This window comes from Polyodon spathula, chromosome 8 (assembly GCF_017654505.1).
Source record: "Polyodon spathula isolate WHYD16114869_AA chromosome 8, ASM1765450v1, whole genome shotgun sequence".
NCBI classification, from domain to species: domain Eukaryota; kingdom Metazoa; phylum Chordata; class Actinopteri; order Acipenseriformes; family Polyodontidae; genus Polyodon; species Polyodon spathula.
The window spans coordinates 11,065,185-11,083,984 of NC_054541.1; the positions used below are offsets into that span (position 1 = coordinate 11,065,185).

At 43.8% G+C, this 18,800-nt stretch overlaps 1 protein-coding gene across 4 annotated transcripts in view; it reads right to left on the reverse strand.

The window, feature by feature from the left end:
• Positions 1–3,520: 3,520 nt before the first annotated feature.
• The window catches only part of LOC121319376 (disks large-associated protein 4-like), a 108,100-nt gene continuing 92,820 nt past the window's right edge, over positions 3,521–18,800 (reverse strand). For all 4 annotated transcript variants that reach the window (XM_041256758.1, XM_041256759.1, XM_041256761.1 and 1 more), the window contains 6 exons: positions 11,279–11,679; positions 10,513–10,601; positions 9,170–9,621; positions 7,757–7,848; positions 6,693–6,845; positions 3,521–6,134 (listed from right to left, as the gene is read on the reverse strand). In XM_041256758.1, the coding sequence (XP_041112692.1) occupies positions 5,916–6,134; positions 6,693–6,845; positions 7,757–7,848; positions 9,170–9,621; positions 10,513–10,601; positions 11,279–11,679 (1,406 nt within the window). In that variant the 3' untranslated portion in view covers positions 3,521–5,915. The remainder of the gene's footprint in view (positions 6,135–6,692; positions 6,846–7,756; positions 7,849–9,169; positions 9,622–10,512; positions 10,602–11,278; positions 11,680–18,800) is intronic.

An 18,800-nucleotide genomic window follows, 5' to 3' on the forward strand; every position in this document is an offset into this window, starting at 1 on the left:
TAGGAGTGCAGTCCAGCTTGTTACAGAGGGACAGATGGCTCAGAACAATTGGAGTACAGACACTGCAGACAGCATTCCATTCTTAGTCAAGTGTGGTTACATTCTAGCTTGAGTCGGCAGGACTCTCACTTATGCAATGCAGTTTATTTCTACATAGGATGAGCTCCACAGAGCAGATCAGCTTCACCCAGTTAAACTCTTTCTCATTTTTCAATATTATATATATGAGGCTTCCCTATAGAATTCTTTATACATGCTAGACAGGGATTCTTCTGTGCAAAGAGAGCTGTACTGAAAACAAGCCCTATACAAAGTGTGTGTTCTAACCCTGATTGCTCGTCTATAACGTTAATCCTTTTTATCTTCCATATACCTGCATGATAAGCTGCAACTTTTGTAACAAACACCACACCTCCCCTCCTCATTCTAGCCTTGATTTATTTCCCTTTTGATAGTTCTACTTGTATAAAAATGCATTTCAGAACTATAACAGGAGTTGGAACCTAAGATTATAAACTTCTCAGATATACAAAATGTGTTTGTCTGCAGCCTTACAATTTTCAGCAATTGTTCTACACCCTTCCCTTTTTCCAAGCTGTGACCAGCAGGAGCAGCAGCTGCACGTTGGCCCCAGAGCGAAGAAGCAGGGCGAGCTAAGAGTTGGCACTGCAGGTATCAACTCTACTTGCCCCAAACATTTGCCACGGAGCTGGGTTCCAAGCAGAGACCAGTTTTCATTTGAAGAAGGCAATTCTGTAAAACATTCGCCAGGACAGACATTTTAAAAGTCCAGATTATGCAATAGAAATGTAGGGATCCTTATTTTTGCATGCCAAACCATACCCCTACCTTCAATATATACTCGGAATAAATAATATAAAATAAACAAACAAACAAACTCAGCTGCTTGCTAAAGAAGAAAGAACCAAGTCGTGAGAACCCATCTGCTTCACTGGACCTGGCTTCACCAGCAAATTTATTACAATTGTTTCACTACGGCTGCGACCCGAAAATATCTGCTCGCTGAAGTTTTACAATTTCTTTTACCAAAAAAACCCCAAAAAAACAAAACAAAAAAAAACCCTGACACAGACTAACTAGGATAGCATTAGAGATATTGAACAAACCTTAGTCAATACAAACGTGCTTGTTTTGTAAAATTATGATGATTATTTAAAATTTCGCAATAAGAGTGTTAATTTGCTCGCTGCATGTCAATGACAACCCAACAGAGAAGAAATAAATGAAAGAATGAAAGAAAAGGGAGCGCGTCATTTTCTATTGCTCTGGTTTACAGGCGGGAGTGCAAAAGCATCAGGAAAGTTGGACAGGTGTTCTACAGCAGCAGCTATGACAGGGTGGCAGACTGGCTGGCACAATAGATTTCCATGGAAGCTGGACTACCAAACTGCGCCCTATCGGTCTTATTCCAGTGAAGTCCCTTAAACGCTACATACCACGCCCCTTTGCCAATGCATGGCCCCAATAAGACCACAAATCCACAACAAGGACTACTGAATACTTTCCCTCCTTTACTGAACCTCTTTAGTAAGAACTCGGAGTGTGTCCATTAATATCCCTCATAGAAAAGGAAACAGAACATATAACAGCACACAATGTATGATAAAAAAAAAGCTTTTTTTTCATTCATTCAGCCCCCTTGTATACAATGCAAGATTACAGGCACCGTGGCAACAAACTCCCTGACAACTCACTACATAAAATTCTACTGTGACAAAATAACTAAATGTAGACTTCTCGCTATTAAATACACCTTAAAATTCAACACACACACACACACAACACATGAAGAGGTCCACAGTTGAACATTAACAATAATGAAGTCAAATGGTTGTTTTTTTTTTTTTTATCTGGTTTGGTATTGTATTATTATAACCTGGACAGACCCAGTTCAGGTTCTTACTAAACAGGTCAGTTTATGACTTCAGTTTCAACCCAGACTGGTGCACACAGCACACAAAGACTACCTTGTATAGGTCACTCTTCTATAACCTGCAAGTCGAAGTGCCACAGAACCTTTCTTGAAAAACACACCAGTTTTGCATTGCTCCATTGTGCAATCTGTTTTCTTCTTGTAGTTCCTTTTATTAAAAAAAACAAACAAAAAAAAAAACAAACAAAAAAAAACAAAGCCTTGGATGTTGTGGATATTCATATATCAAGGTCACACCATAGTGGAGGAAAATAAATAAATAAATAAATAAATAAAAACAAACAAACAAACAAACCACAGCTTGCCTGTCCTGATTGTTATTTCCAGACTGCAACATATAAATATCCACTGCAAGCACTAAAACTACTGACAATATATATATAATATATATAGATATATAATATATATAGCCTATATTATATATTATAGATATATATATATATATATGCAAAGCTCTGCTTTAAAAGCAAACCTCCGGTGTAAAGCCTGTGCCGTTTTACATTTAAAATGAAGGGATTCCCTCCCCTGTCTCAATCACAACTCATCCTGCACAGACAGCCAAGCTGCCACCTGTCAGCACCTTTACTTGAACATTTACACACGTGTTTGTGCGCACGCTCGCACTCGGACACACCCAGCGCAGATCTCTCCTGACTGGCATGGAATCACAGCAACCACCTAGGAAAGGCAGGCAGGCAGGCAGTTAAGGAACATCAAAAAGCAAGTACTCTTGCATGAAGCAATAAATACATTGACTGCTGCCTGTCACTTTACAAGTGTAGCCACTAGGCGGCTCTGTTGTTCCTCTCTAGCATAATGGAAATAATGATTTAATAGGTGTTGACATGCTGCAGGGTAGTTCACTATCCAATAAAAATACCTGTCATACAGGCACTTGTGAGGAAGCCAATGACTGCTATTTGATTAAGCCTGGGATTAATTTCTTCAGTGCAACAGTCTGTATACTATCCCGTCCCCCCTTGCAGTTTACGCATTATAATTAAATACAAGTGCTTTGTTCTGAAGCAGTCAGGAGAGACCAGGCTGGAGTTCTCTGTCAGTGTATGTGTGGCACTTTACCCCTCCCTGTACAGTGAGACCAAGAGGCAGGGGTGTCGTACCAGCTTTTTCAAGTATAGTGGGAGCAATATACTGAAAACAAATTCCAATGGAAACACAGGAAGGGAATGGAAAAGTCAAAAAGTCAGACAGTCCACCAGCTGAAAAAAGTTGCATTGTTTTTTTTGAAGGACATGGTATTACCAGTTGCTATCTAGGCTAATACCTCTTGTCCCTTTTGAACTGTGTTTAGAGTGTTGTTCAGTGCTGCAATAAAATCAGCGGAGTTTCCTTCAATGTGAACAGATGCAGGAGCTGCAGCAATGATGTGTAATGATGTTCTGATGAAGTGGAACAGTGTGGGTGCCACTCCCTGTAAAATATTCAATGCACCTCACTCTAGATCTGTCTGTCCCTTTCTCTCCAGCACATTTTAAACTAAACCCAGCAACTTCACATCTATATAGACTAATATTGTAAAGACACAGGCTTTCAGGACACCATTTGTTTCATTTTTTCAGCAGACTTCAAAAGTACTCTGGGTTGGCTATTCATTTAACCCTTTAATTCACAGGTGGACATGTACATCACATAGACAATCTCCTCCCTACTGTTTGAATGGAAGCTGGAATATGGCCTTCACTACATAATAAAAATGGAGAGAACCAATATGTAAAACATCACCTCCCAGAGGCCAACTTAGGTCTTTGTTCTAACCAGGTCCTGTTCATTTATAACCAAGCACTGCTTTACAGCACTTTCTCAATTCATATCCTAGGCGCTAATCCAGTTCATATTTTTGTTGTCACAATGTTCACACGTCATGTTTTTTAAATCTGCATTGATTTCCAGCATACACAAGCCACTAGGGCTGTACTATTGGCTGTCTGCATTCCAGGAATCATGTTTTGGGGTAGGTGTGAACAATCAAACATTGGCACTGGAATTATATATAATGATCTTCAGGGCTCACGGCATGGGGTTACAGCGGACTTAGTTCATGGGTCCGGTTATATTAGGATCTGGCTAGTGCAAAAAACTGTTCTGGCCCCCCCCCCTTCTGCTTCAAGATAAAGCTGCTGGGTTTCCACAAGTGTGTACAATCTGTCTCATTTGAACATCACAAGGACTATCCATTGTAAGAAACCAATAGGAATGATACATCAAAAAGCCTCCCATGCACTGTGCTCAACGCCTCAGTAATGACTTCCAGTGGCTCATTGAAGCTGCTGCCATTGTCGGGGGGAGGGGGAGGCTGTTGTTGATTCTTTCAGTCCTCGATAATAATAACAATATATTTAGCTTTATATGGGCAAAAAATGTCATCCTCAAAGCATTCGTTTCCCACATAAAGGCTAGAATTTAATTTTTTTTTTTTAAATCCATCCACATACGAGGTCGCCATGCATTAAAAGGATTAAAAAGCCTATAGTGTTTCCCCTTTATTGAGAATTTCAGCACAGAACAGGGAGGTTCCAACACAGTGCTGACGGATAGCCAGCAGGGGAGCAATCTCCACAGGAAACTCCAGCTAGGCTTGACTAGTGGTCACATTACACATTCATAAAAATACTATCAGCATACAGTATGCAAACTCACAGAGAGACAGGTGTGTCTTAGTCCTTGAAGATTATTCCTGGCTGGCAAAGTCTTGTATATTTCCAAAGGATTTCATCTGGCGCAGGATTGAAAATGGGAACATTTTAAATATTGTATGTACAGACATTCATATTGTATATTTAAATGTGTATTCTTAAAGCAGCGGTCTAATTAAACGGTGTATTTTTCAGCCCACATACACACTCATGAAGAGGACAAGTTTAGTCTAGCATTGAACGATGAGTTTGTGCCTCATGACGACGTTGCAGTTTGTTCCTGAATGTTTAATACGGTTTCTATTAAGACAGCCAGAGAAAGAGAAGAAACTGTCCCGGAAATCAAATAACCACACAAAACCTGCCAGGCAAGGATCATCCTCAAACAAATATCCCTTGATTTGACTGCATGTATTGATGCCCTTCTCTCAGACATGTGTACCAAATCTGCTCTTGCCAAAGCTGTTTTTATCCTCCCCACATTAATTTAGCACACTTGTAATAACCCTTATTCACTCTATACTCCAGCGAAAATTCCATTCTTGCCAAACTGCAATTTATGACCTGGGGGGTGGGTGGGTGATGTGAAAAGAGCAGGTGTGGCAATACGACAGAAAGCCACACATGCATAGAAAATGCGTTTTCTACACGTTGCAAAACACACGTACAGCGCATTCTGTATACATAACTGGCTATGTCCATAACAAATATAAAAACCAGGAGCGACCAAAGCTCACATCTTGTACGTATGATCTTGTATGTCCCACAAGTCTGTCAGACATTTCTGCTATTCCTGACCTCTTTCAGTCCCACTCAAAAAAAACCCAAAACGCTTTAAAGAAACTAAAAAACTACCTGATCCAGGTTTGCAGGTGACCAGAAGGTGTGCCTAAAGACTGTCATGCGGAAACACAAAGTAATGGAAAGACCTGGAGTAGACTGCGGTTAGTGGTGGAGGAGTGTGTGTGTGTGTGTTTGTCTGTGTGGGGGGGGGTGTCAACAGGTACAGGCGTGCACAGATGTGAGGGGGGCATTGATGCTTAAGTCTGAGCGGTAGAGGAACTCTTATCCGAGATATTATAACATTAAGACAGTTTGATATCGTAGTTTAGTTTAGCAGATATAATAATGAAGTCTGTTGAGGTTTTCATGGCAGCTTCATGACAGGAGAGCCACAATCTGTTTTTAAATGTCCTCTGTAGAATTATTATTTTTTTGCTGCCACGAGGTCCAGCCTCCTCCTCGGTTCCATGGGTAACGCTGCCGATCGTTGGCTCGGTGGTGGGTTCACGTGGCAGGGGCGGGGCTCAGAGACGGGTCTGTGCCTCTGGAACGTAGATCTCGATGCTGTCGGCGCTCTCCGTAGCAGAGTTCTGCCGCACCGATGCTGCCCGCTTGGCTGCCATCAGCCGCTTGCGAGCCTCCTGCCTCTGCTTGTCCACCGACGAGTCTCCCTTCTCTCGGCTAGCTGCTGGCTTCGGCTTGGAGGGTTTCTTTGGCACTGGGGGGGGCTGCTTTTTCCCTTCCTGAGACAGTGGGAAGGGGAGGGCAGATAGGACACATATTACAGCCAGGCTGGTTAAAGTTAATGCACGCGCCATGCTCAGTTTAGTTAATTTTGTATCGATAGCAGATAGTCTAGATTTAGAAATCTTTATGGAGATTTATTTTCCAGTTTTTAAAACATTATAACATCTTTTTTTTTTTAAACCATTACTGATAAAACTGAAAAAAAAAAACACATAACTCCCAAACACAGATTCAATTTAAAACACAAATCAAACATCAAACCGCAAATCACTTTATCAGTCACAATCATGCTTATTGTTAGGTTTGCACCCAACAAGGGGTGAGAGAGGGATAGAGATATAGATAGATAGACAGATCTTTCCTTTATATCTATATCTATCTATCTAACACTGACAGGGCCTCTTTGGTAATGGTCATGCATGCTCAAAGGGACTCCCTCGAATAAATTTCTCCGCTTCTCCAGGAGCGGATGGGAAGGGATGCTACCCGGGCAGTAGAAGTATGTTGAGTTCCCTACCCCGGCCGGGGGACAGGGCCTCAGTGCGCTGCAGTACCTTCCTGTCCGGCGACTCGACAAGCTGCCAGTCGTTGGTCTTCAGGTGGTAGAGCTCGTCGAACTTCATGCTGATGTCCTCGATGGAGAGCTGGAGCAGGTCCCAGAAGCCTGCCAGGTCCTGTGCAGTGGGCCGCGGGTTTGCGTTCGCATTCTGCCAGGAGGGGAGAGGCAGCAAACACAATCAGAACTTACTCTGCACCTTCACTTCAAAAACACTTGATCAATAAAGATCAGACCAAGTCCATCCAGAAGACTAACGTTCTGGCTCGTTCAGCCACTACCTTTTCACCATACTCCATATCTTACCTGTAGGGTTGGGGTCAATTCCTTTTTAAAAATCAACTCCCAATACCAATGGATATTTTAGTGACAATAACGGTTGTGATTGTGCAACTGCTTTCATTGAAAGCCAACTGAATTGACTAGCAGTGACTTCAATTGAAATAATGTGTTGCTACTGTGAGAAGCTCATTTTAAAAACAGAATGCTGGTAATTGCAATTCTGATCAATGCCGTGTTGGAACTGATTCAAATGGGAATAGGAATTGGAACTGAAAAACTGAAACTGACCCAACCTTGCTCTGCATGTAGCTGGAATGCTTTATCTAGAGACATTAAAAATGCTGCCTTCGCTTCTGGTAGGTTTAAGAGAACTTACTTTATTTGAAGACAAATAAAGGCAGTGGGACTGTTTTAAAATTGTGACTGAACTAGCTAACTGCAGAGCAGAAGTAAGAGTAAAATGGAGAAGATGGTTCTCCTATGGAGTTAGAGAGAAGCATTTTGCGCCTGAGGGAGCAGCCAGGTTGTATACTCTTGTAATCCTGTCTGTCTCCCGAAGGATTAGATCCTAAAAAGTCTGGCTGAACCTGCAGACAGTCGCAAAAAGCATGCAGCAGACACCTGTGTTTTGAAGTCAGGGATGGGGGTCCACCTTATGTGAACCTAGGCAACTCCATAGAGATCAAGAGCTGCATTCAATTGAAGTTTATAGTTTGACAGACAGCGGTCACAGGGTGGATGGTTACACATGGCTTCATGTTGGGAGATGCAGCTACTCACCATGTTTTGTTCACACAGCCCTCTGAACTGCTGGAATTTCTTCGATATGAGAAGCTGTGCACTGCCCACTGCGCTGCGGATCTTCCCCAGGACTGTGAACAGACAGCAGACAGGTGGATGAGTAGATAAGCCACAATGCTGGAACCTTACACCCCACCTAAACACTGGTGGAATAAACTCATCCCAGTCTGACCCAGGAACTTCAGCTGCATTCACTGGCTTCCTTGATTTATTTACACAATGCACCATGGCAGAATCCACAATAAATACTGCATGAAATAAATGGATCACAACCCTATCACAAACAGAGGACTTGACATAGAATAACAAACACCCAGACATTGAAGCTTGGGAGTGTAGGGCAGAATGTCACAGTGACTCCCAGGCCATAGATCTTACTCCATTCCCTCACCCTGCCTGCCAGACAATCACACAGTTATTTAGAATGACGCAACCCACAGAACAATGCAGACTCATGCTAGGCTCTTAACACAGACAGTCTTCCATTGACCACACTGTCAAGTCAAGCTGGCAAGAGCTGGCTTTCCCCTGCTCCTTCGATTGTTTTCTCAATTGCCCTGCCCCCACTGTAAATGAGATCAACTGTCCTTCACAGACTGCAAGCTGCTTGATTGAACATGGGGATAGCAACTGTTGCTATATACAATGCTCAAGCAAAAACAGCACTGGGCTCAGTCAGTTGTACAGACTCCACCTAGCCACTGCCAGAACCCATGTGACATCCATTAACACGGAGTAATGCTGGCTCAGAGCTGCTGTCCAGTAACAGAATTGGTCTTCTGTATATGCTTATACACTGGTTGCTATGGAAACGTACAATGGCCTGACTCGTTCTGTGCCGCCAACCATTGTAATGCTGGCTCTGGTTAGTCAAAAGGAGGCCCCCAAATAAACCAAGAACTTTCTCAGTTCAGAGTCACAAAGAGGCCAACAACTTAAGACATTTTAGTAAGGAGCAAAAATCTTTTTTTTTTTGTTTTTTTGGTGAAAAGCTAAAAAACAGTTAATGCTACAAAACTTGTCAAAAACCGATTGTGTACCTGCTAGCTTGTTCCTAGTTTTCACACATTAAAAGCTTGATTTTCCTGGGGTGGGGGTGGGGTGGAGATGCTACAGAATACATGAAAGCTTTGCACGTCCAGTGTGTAACTTGCCAATTCAAAATAAGCAATGTTACAAGAATAGTAAAAATATTAACTAAATAAAACGCCCTGGGCTAAGACTGGGAACAGAATAATCATACCCTCCTTCCACCACATTTAAGGGTTAATCTGAAGATCACAATTATACTATACACTAGTACTAACTAACTTCACTGACCAGCCATCTGATTAGTCCCCGAGGTTCAGCCGTGACTTCAACCCTGTCTGTCAGTTTGCTCTCAGTTCTTACCTTCCTCGGAGAGCTGGTTCTCTTTAGTCTCCTGGTTCATCTGCTGGCACCACCCCTCCATGCGCTCAGCCTCTGCCTGCAGCAGCTTGAGGAACCAGTAGCCATCTCGGCGGCAGGTGGGTGCGCCGGGCTGAGCCGGCCCGCTGGGGGCGCCGCTGCTCCCCGTCTCCAGCCAGGGGTCCGGCGGGGGCAGGGATGATGGATCTAGGGCAGGGTCCAGACTCTCCGAGAAGGAGGAGCTGCTGCTCCGCGTGCCCATACAATTGGACAGTTGCCGCGTGGGCCCAGCCTTGCCCTTGCCCCCGCCCTCACCATCGCCACTGCCTTGCGTGGAACACTCCACCGATTGGCTGCTGGTGCCCGTCCCTTTGTCAGAGGACTTGCAATTGCTGAGGTTTTGCATGTTGGAGTCTGTCTCCTGCTTGGATGTCATGCTGCTGGAGCGGCTTTGCCTGTGAAAAACAAACAGTTGGAGGGACTTCATTGTGTTGTTATGGAGCCCTCCATGTAATAGCATATTCTGACAGGGGATTAGAACTAAAAAAGACAAGATAATGGCAACATGAAATGGCTCCCCAGTTTCAAATTTCCTGAGCTAGGTTTCATTGAATACAAACCATAATATTTTTTTTTGTAGCAATGGGACTTTACAAAGATGTCGGAACGTCGAAACATCAGGGTGCATAAAGCTCTGCTATATCCCCGGCCACTAGAGACTACGCCACTTAATCCCTATTCCACTTCTCATGTCAAATAGCCAGGCTACCTAAGATATCAGCTAATGCTTCAAAAACGGTTTGATATCAAGACGATACCCTTTCACTGGGTAAGGATGTCAGGAAACAGTTTGTAGCATGCAGACCTGACTTCACCTCCCTCCACGAGAAAGATGAGTGGGAACAGTGCAGTCCAACAGGCCGCAGAGAAAGTGAGGGACTGGTTCAGAGATGACATGTAAATACATATCTCTGTAAATCCTGGGAACCTCATGGAATTGTATTGCAATTGAAGTGCATCTCGGACAATATCAGCAAATCAGCAAATAACATTTATCAAAGTCCTGATCCAGTTTCAACAGCAATCAATAGAAACAATGCTTTGGAATCGATGCAGAGTGCACACGTTACCTACACGACACAAAACGGAGGTGCAGGCTACTGGTCTGAGAAAAGACTAAGCGGGGCTCCCTCACGGGCTCACGCCGATTGCCTGTGTGTGACCTTGACAGTCATCTTGACTTCTTTAGCCTGAGCCCCACCCTGGCTATGGAACTTAGTAGGTACATATGAACGCATATACTGGGACGTGACCCCACAGATAGAGATTGAAGGGATGTCACTCACTGCCAGCTGTCTTCCACCTGCACTCCGATTGACTGGAACCTGGTTAAGGGTGGGAGTTCCTCTCTCTGGACTTGCTGAATGCAGTCCACCTGTCAATCGATGAGCAGAATTAGCCATCTTTATCTAACCACAAGGCAGGTATAGCACAGTGATGGATTAGTGCCTGTGGAAACCAAACTAGTATATGATCATTAATCACAGGACAGTATCGAATAGCAAGCATACTAAAATATGAGAACTTCATGGTTTAGTGTCACTGTAAAACAACAAGTCCCAGTAAGTCAGTCAGCTTTTTCTATTCCCGATCAACCATTCAAAAACACCCACATTGAGGTCTAATAGTTGTAATTATACCATCTTTTCTAGCTCATGGTCTCGAGAGAAATCTCTGTAAATGGAAAATAAGAGCAAGGCAGCATGAACAGCACACTCTGTCCTCATAACTTTTTTAAATATGCCCGTGTCCTTGATTTTCTGTGTGTGGTAAACAAAGGCTTTAGCTGCAGGGTGGAAAGACAAGACCAGGGAGGGAGGAGAATCAATGAAACAAGCTTATTGTCTGAGTTGTGCAGCACTGCGTTTAAAATTGCATGCAATATCAGACAAAGAGCAGCCAAGACATCTCTCCTGTCAAAGACACCACTACACCCTGAAAACCAGGAACCTGTTACTGTACATTTTCCTATGCGAACCCTTTAATGCTGAACCGAACAAACATGTGATGCGTATAGCTGTTGGGGGGGGGGGGGGGGGGGGGGCAATGCACCTGTATGCCGATGGAGGAGAGCTTCCTCTTGGGAACGAGCTCTGCTCTGGGTTCCTCAGTGGTCACGGTCCCCTTGTCAGTCTTTAGAGTGTCATACTGGGTGTCTCTGGGGGCCGTGAGGGCGGGGTTGTTGTGGGGCGGGACCTCTCGGGGGGTGGCGACAGGGGGAGTGGCCTGCCTGCCCTTAGCCAGGCTGTTAGCCCGGGTGCTGTTGAGGCTGTCTGACGAGTTGCTGAGCCCTGATTGGCTGTTGGCCTCACTCTTGCGGTCCTGGTTGTCCAGGTAGATGTCCTGAGCTGACTCGGTACTGCTCTGCACTGTCACCGCAATGAAAGGTTTGGAGGTGGTGCGAGGGGGCACGGGAGGGGGCGTCTTCTTATAGGTCGTTATACATGTGGAGCCTGGGAGAAGAGACAGAGAGGAGGAGGAAACGTCAGAAGGGTACAAAATGAGTTCCTCCTGCTTCAAAGGGCAAACTGAATCTAAACATTACAAACCATTGGGAAGCATCCGCATTAAAACCGTTATTCAGTACAAGCAATAGTGTTCATTTCCAGGGATTAAAATCAGCTGGTTTACATCAGGTTTTCTTGCTTTTAAAACAAGCCCAATAAAAATAATGGGGGCTTGTGTGAAGTGTATTTTAAACCCCCTAAAAAAAACACCACCACCTTTCTATTCTCATAAGCCAACACTGAAGGTGTAGAAATACTAAAGCCACAACCTCCTGTATCAGATGTTCTTGAAAATGCCCCTTGCCTTCGCAGAAGACCAAGATTTTTTTTACATTTATACACACTATGCAGAGATCAGAGTAAAAGACTACCAAGCTTCTATTACACCAGCTCAACTCTCTGGGAGACAGGAAGAGCAGTCAATAAGGCTGTCTTTAATTTCCTCCCTGTTGTCTAATAATGAGGGACTGAAATAGCCCAGCTGAGTGAGTGCTTCCGACAACCTGATTACGAGAGGAATCAAGCTTGCTGCTGCCAGCTTTCATCGTAAGAGAGGGATCGCAATAAGAGGGTTGAACCAAATGGTGCCAGCTGCATGACTTAAAACTGCTCTGCAAGAAAATGAGACAAGCAATGCTTCCGCTGGAGAAAGGAAGCCAAGTTTCTCATTAGATTTTAGCAGGCTGGAATGTTTGGTCTCGTTCTTGTTGACAAGGCAAGGTACCTTGCATGCAGAGACTGGATTGCTAGTGCAGCGCAGCACAGCCACCTGAGCCAGATTGGATTCCAGAGGTGAAAGGCTAACCTACCGGGCACCCATTTAGAATGATTCTCCGTGTTCCGGAAACTCAAAGCAAACTGTGTACCGGCCTCCGAACGGGAACCATGCAAAGCAGGACGATCACTGCGATTCATTTTATAAAGATGCGTTAGAAACAGAGCACTTTGTTCCCTCGAGTACCGAAGTGCATTCAAAAACAAGGTGTACGGGGAAAAGTTCATTCCGGACAGCCTCATTATCTTTAAAGCTCTGCCCTACCTGACTACCAGCAACAATCTGAAACAAAGAAGACTATTCTCCAGCCCAGCTTTGGAAACCCCCATCGCCTGAATAGCAAACCATTTTAGAATAACTGGGTCAGCTACTTTCTGAGCAAGTGTGGCCTGTTTGATTGCGAACATGTACAAACTACTGTAACTATTCAACATATCAGTGCTGGCTAATGAGAGACCGTGTAAACACAGCCTGGACACATCAGGACAGATCCAGCTGAAACTACACACATTTTTCATGCTATTAAAGGAATGCCACTCTCAGATGAAATTACAGTATGCTCTTTCAGCGTATATTTGAAGACAATCATATGGAACTTATCCAAATCTTTTCCTTGAAAAAGTTAAATTTTTAGTGATCCAAGGCTAGGACCCACTTCTGCAAAGCATTGAAATCTGTGACTTTCAAAACAGTAACACATTTTTGGGCGGGGGAGGCAGCTGTCTCAGCAAACTGGACCAGTTGCCATTGGAATGCAATAGGCTTGTGCGGCCAGTACCGTGCTTACCTAACATGACCTCTAGATCCTCAAGTGAGTCTCCACTGGGAGCTGCACAAATTGTAGAAGAATTGACAGATAAATTGCAGAAACTAACATAACAACTGCACTGTGTTTGGTCTATGGAAGCACAATCACTCGAACCAAAACTTAGGGGAAAAAAATCTGTGTAAAACGAGGAGGGGAACCACCCCACCCCACCCAACAAAGACAGTTTATTGAGATTTAAAAGCCAGCCCAGCAGAGTCACTGCTATAGAACTGACATTCAGATCCACTGTGCCAAACACAAGAGGGCCGCCTCGCACATTTCAAATACCTCAGAACCTCTTCTCTGGGCATGCAGCCAACCAGCGACAAAGAGAAACATTCACTCAGAACAAGCAGAATTCCCGAGATGCCTGGGTACCAAGTTATCTGGACTGTACCGATTTCACAGATTCTCCAGCGTGGGGTGTCAAAATCGTACTGAGTTTGCTGCCAGAAAGACCCCAATACAAGGCTCTCTATATATTGGATATGCAGACTCTGAGATCCCCAGAGCTGTCTATACTCTATAGCATATACTGTACTGCATACGCTAACCCGCAGATTTGCTGGCTGGGAGACCCGTAGTACTGGGTTCTCTATTTATAATTTGGCTCCGAGTCCAAGTGTACTGACATTTCTGGCTCCTATACTGCAGTGCTGGAATGACTGTTTAAATTTCTGGATCTATTGCTGCCTCTGTCTGGCTTGTGAAGAGCCACCACAATCAATTACTATTGGAACCGTGCAGCTGTACTAACCAAGAAACCTCATAACCTCTGTATGGGGGTGAGCGGATACTCGGAATTGAGGATTTAAAAAAAAAAATAACATGTTTTTTTTTTTTTTTTTTTTTTATTATTATTTATTTGTTTATTTAGCAGACGCCTTTATCCAAAGCGACTTACAGAGAGACCAGGGTGTGTGAACTATGTGTCAGCTGCAGAGTCACTCACAACAACGCCTCACCCGACAGACAGAGCACAAGGAGGTTCAGTGACATGCTCAGGGTCACACAGTGATTCAGTGAGTGAGCTGGGATTTGAACCCGGGACCTCCTGGTTACAAGCCCTTGTCTTCAACCACCGGACCACACAGCCTCTTAATCTGAATAGAACCCTGCGTGGTAAATAAAGCTGGCTTTGCAGACATTTTCTAGCAGTTGCTGCCCTGCATAAAAATACTTGGAAGTCACAACGTAGAAAATGAAGCAGAAAATGCAGACATTTAAAATAAAAATGGCCTGAAAGTTAACGCGGGGGTTTGAAACAATTTCCTCCCGCCTGCAGCTTGGCGGTACACAGTACGGGCTGAAGAGACTGGCAGGTACTATAATCAATTTATCACTACATTAAATAGGAACTGTATAATATCCCACTCAGATTATACTGCTGGTACGCCTACAGACACAGACTAGAAGGAATCCACTGCAAGGTTAGACTGTTCAGAAGGCTCACTGTGCGTACAGCAGACCCAGCATGAGACACGGAACAAGCCTGACAGACCCCAGACACTCAAACAGGCTTTACACCTGATAAAGTGGAACAGTCTGAAGGTCTACACGCCTGCAGAGGTGTTTTAATGAAACTGGGCAGTTCAGTCCGACAAGCCATATTGCTTTTACTATAAAAAGACCTGACCTGCTACCCTTTGAAATTCAGCACAAAGAAAACATTCAATCAAATGGATCAAAATACAGCTGTCACCTAACTCATAAAAGAACAGCACTGCAGGTACATTAGAGGTTTGATTTGAATTGCTTTTTAATAAGTTGGAGGATACGTTCAGCTGATGCAGTAAGTTACCTTCACAATACCTTTGTCTGATAAACTTGACCCCCCACCCTCACAGTGCAAGTCAGCAGTCTGCAGATGCTACAAAAATGTACATCACAGATCAGATTTTGCATGGCCCGCATCTCTGTAGAAACACACGACACTGTCTATTTATCACCATCAGCAGCTAATGAGAGCCCCACCTTACAGCTACAGCAGCTTGCACACAGCGGGGAGCTGGACGATATCCCGAGCGAAGTGCACAGGGCTGTGAATTGAGGAAATCTTGCCAGGAGATCTGGTTACTGTAAGTTCGATTACATTTATAAAACCTTTAACTGGATTGAAAAGCTGCGATTAGAACAAGACCATCATTATCAGCTCTCTCTCGTTTTATAAAGCTGCATGAAGAAACTCGAGCGTGTTTTAAAGGGCAAAGTTCATTTGCAACAATCTGCAGAACTCAGCTTACCAGAATGCTAACAATCAGCTCCACTTGAAACTCTTTAAATGAAACCAATCCTGTTGGCTGTACAAAATAAATGCTGCTTATTCTGGGCAAGCTATATATAACAGGGTATAACTGACTAAATGCTGTCTTGTGAAAACCATTAAATCAAGGCTTGTTAGCCAGCTGGACTTGTGACATTAGCGTACTATTATATGCCTGGAGTTTAGCCCCTGTCAACAGGGATAAGTGCTGCTACTGTATTAACTCTTTGTGTCAGCTGGCTGGTCTAACTTGAACACTAACAAGAAGAAACTGAACTGCTGGGGGTCTAACCTACAGTAACTCAGAAAAATCACTCGGGTCTAATTGCAAAAAACACCATAAATCAATCCCTTACTATATATTTCTCTGCGTCCCAAGATACACCTTAAGGGGTTCAAACATGCAGCAATGCAGAGATGATCTGCCATCTGACAATGCTGAAGGTCCAGAACCATGGTGGAATGTAGTAAATGAACACTGGGCTCTTTTTTTTTTTTATGAAAGAGTACAAAATTTTGCTGGACTGTTTCAACTCCATAACCCAAACCCATTCTTACTGGATTACTGGCACACAGATAACACTATGTAACACAATTTTTGTTCCTGGGTAGTAAGTGTTATTTCCTAATTGCTTATGCCTCAAAAGTATAGAACATGGCTATTATTCCCCACAAACTTTGCTTTTGTGACCAGGACAGTGATATTTTGAAATGTACATATTTCCAATGAGAAAACGGGTGAATGGGTGTCTTTTCGTTCACATAAAGTCAGAAAAAAACAACATATGAATCCAAATTAACATGTATTTATACTAAAGTAATACAAAAATGACTACAAAAGATTTAGAAGAGAGTAGTTTTTCGAGATTTACGATTATAGTGTAAATCACTTTCATGAATCAGCCCCCAAATGTAGTCTCCCATCATGTTCTCGTTATACTGTCCTTGGTAGCGGCGTTCAAGGTCCAGTATATCCTGGTGGAAGCGCTCGCCCTGCTCCTCCGAGTACGCTCCCATGTTCTCCTTGAATTTATCAAGATGAGCATCAAGGATATGGACTCTGAGGGACATCCTACAGCCCATTGTGCCGTAGTTCTTCACCAGAGTCTCAACCAGCTCCACATAGTTTTCGGCCTTGTGATTGCCCAGGAAGCCCCGAACCACTGCGACAAAGCTGTTCCAAGCCGCTTTCTCCTTACTAGTGAGCTTCTTGGGGAATTCATTGCACTCCAGGATCTTCTTTATCTGTGGTCCGACGAAGACACCGGCTTTGACCTTTGCCTCAGACAGCTTAGGGAAGAAGTCTTGAAGGTACTTGAAGGCTGCCGACTCCTTATCTAGAGCTCTGACAAATTGTTTCATAAGGCCCAATTTGATGTGCAGTGGTGGCATCAGCACCTTCCGGGGGTCCACCAGTGGCTCCCACTTGACGTTGTTCCTCCCCACAGAGAACTTGGTCCGCTGTGGCCAGTCCCGCCTGTGGTAGTGCGCCTTGGTGTCCCTGCTGTCCCAAAGGCAAAGATAGCAGGGAAACTTGGTAAAACTGCCTTGGAGACCCATCAGGAATGCCACCATTTTGAAGTCTCCTATGACCTCCCAGCCGTACTCATCATACTTCAAGAAATCCAGCAAGGTCTTGATGCTGTTGTAATCCTCTTTGAGGTGCACCGAGTGAGCCAGGGGAAGAGACGGGTACTTGTTACCATTATGGAGCAGCACGGCTTTGAGGCTCCTGGATGAGCTGTCAATGAAGAGGCGTCACTCATTCTGGTTACAGGCGATTCCGATTGCCTCGAACAGACTGATCATATTGTGGCAGAAGCAGAGCCCATCTTGACGGGTGAAGAAGCTGGAAAAAGGTTGGTGACGCTTCCTCTGACCTGCGACTTGCACACTTTCATCCAACAAGTTCCACTGCTTGAGCCATGTCAAAAGCTCGGCATTGGACTTGGTGAGACCAAGATCTCTAATCAAGTCGTTGAAGTCTTTTTGGTTGGGGTAGTATGGGTTTCTCTCCTCAGCTCCACCTCTGAAATTGTCATCTGGATCTACAACGTCTTCCTCGCTCTCTGACTTGCTGCTCTCATCTAAAGACGGCTGCTCTCCGGAGGAGGAGTGGGTACGTGTGTACGGCAGTGTGGCATCGGGGCGATGGATGAAGGAAGGTTTGGATACGTGACAGCAGGTGCATTCTTGCCAGTCCGACGTTTGGAAGGGTCCACCATGCAGAAGTAGCAGTTGCTTGAGTGGTCAGTGGGTTCCCGCCAAATTCTCGGGATAGCGAACTTCATGGCTCTCTTTTCCCCTCTGTACCATCCTACAAAAATACATTTATTTCACCCATGATTAATATGTAAGAGATTCTCGCAACATTTTTCATATGATATTTTTTCAATAACATTGAAAATTGTAAAACATTTTAAAATTAAAAACTTTTACAAATTTAAAAATTAACAAATTTTATAACATAAAATTCCGAGCAACAATTGTCCATCTTACCTTCCAGAAATTTTTTTGCAGTGCTCGCAGGTGAAATGAGGTGCCCAGGGTTTGTCTTGATCCCCAGCAGGCATGCCGAAATATGCCTTGTAGGCCTCATCTTAGCAGATGCTTCCACGGAGTACTTTTTTTCTCTTGTCTTGATAAATTGGCCGCAGACATAGCAAAATGCGTCTGCCCGATGCTTGCAGCCTCTTGATGCCATCTCAGAAAAATGCAGATATGTATCCACTTAGGCAACTGGAACTAAACTGAACTGGTGGGCTTAAGGCCCCTTTATTTATATTACTGGAAAGTTCTAGAAGTTACTCCAAGTTTACGCAGCACTGAATCTATCTGGAATGTTCAGGAAAATAGGTACATTTCAAAATATCACTGTCCTGGTCACAAAAGCAAAGTTTGTGGGGAATAACAACATTTTCTATACTTTTGAGGCATAAGCAATTAGGAAATAACACTTACTACCCAGGAACCAAAAAAAAAAAAAAAAATTTGTTACAAGGTGTAACTAGGCAGGCTGCAGCCAACCCATATTTAAAAGGCAGTTCAATCACACTTTAATTGCTTGGCTATTTCAATCAACCTCTACAACAAACAGGAGGAGTAATCAGAAATGTATATAGCAGATGCAGTCTAGTTTGATATGTGTTTCTCAATGGGCGCGGTCATATGAGCAATCGGAATGCTTCATCCATATCTTAAAACACTGAACCATAAGACAA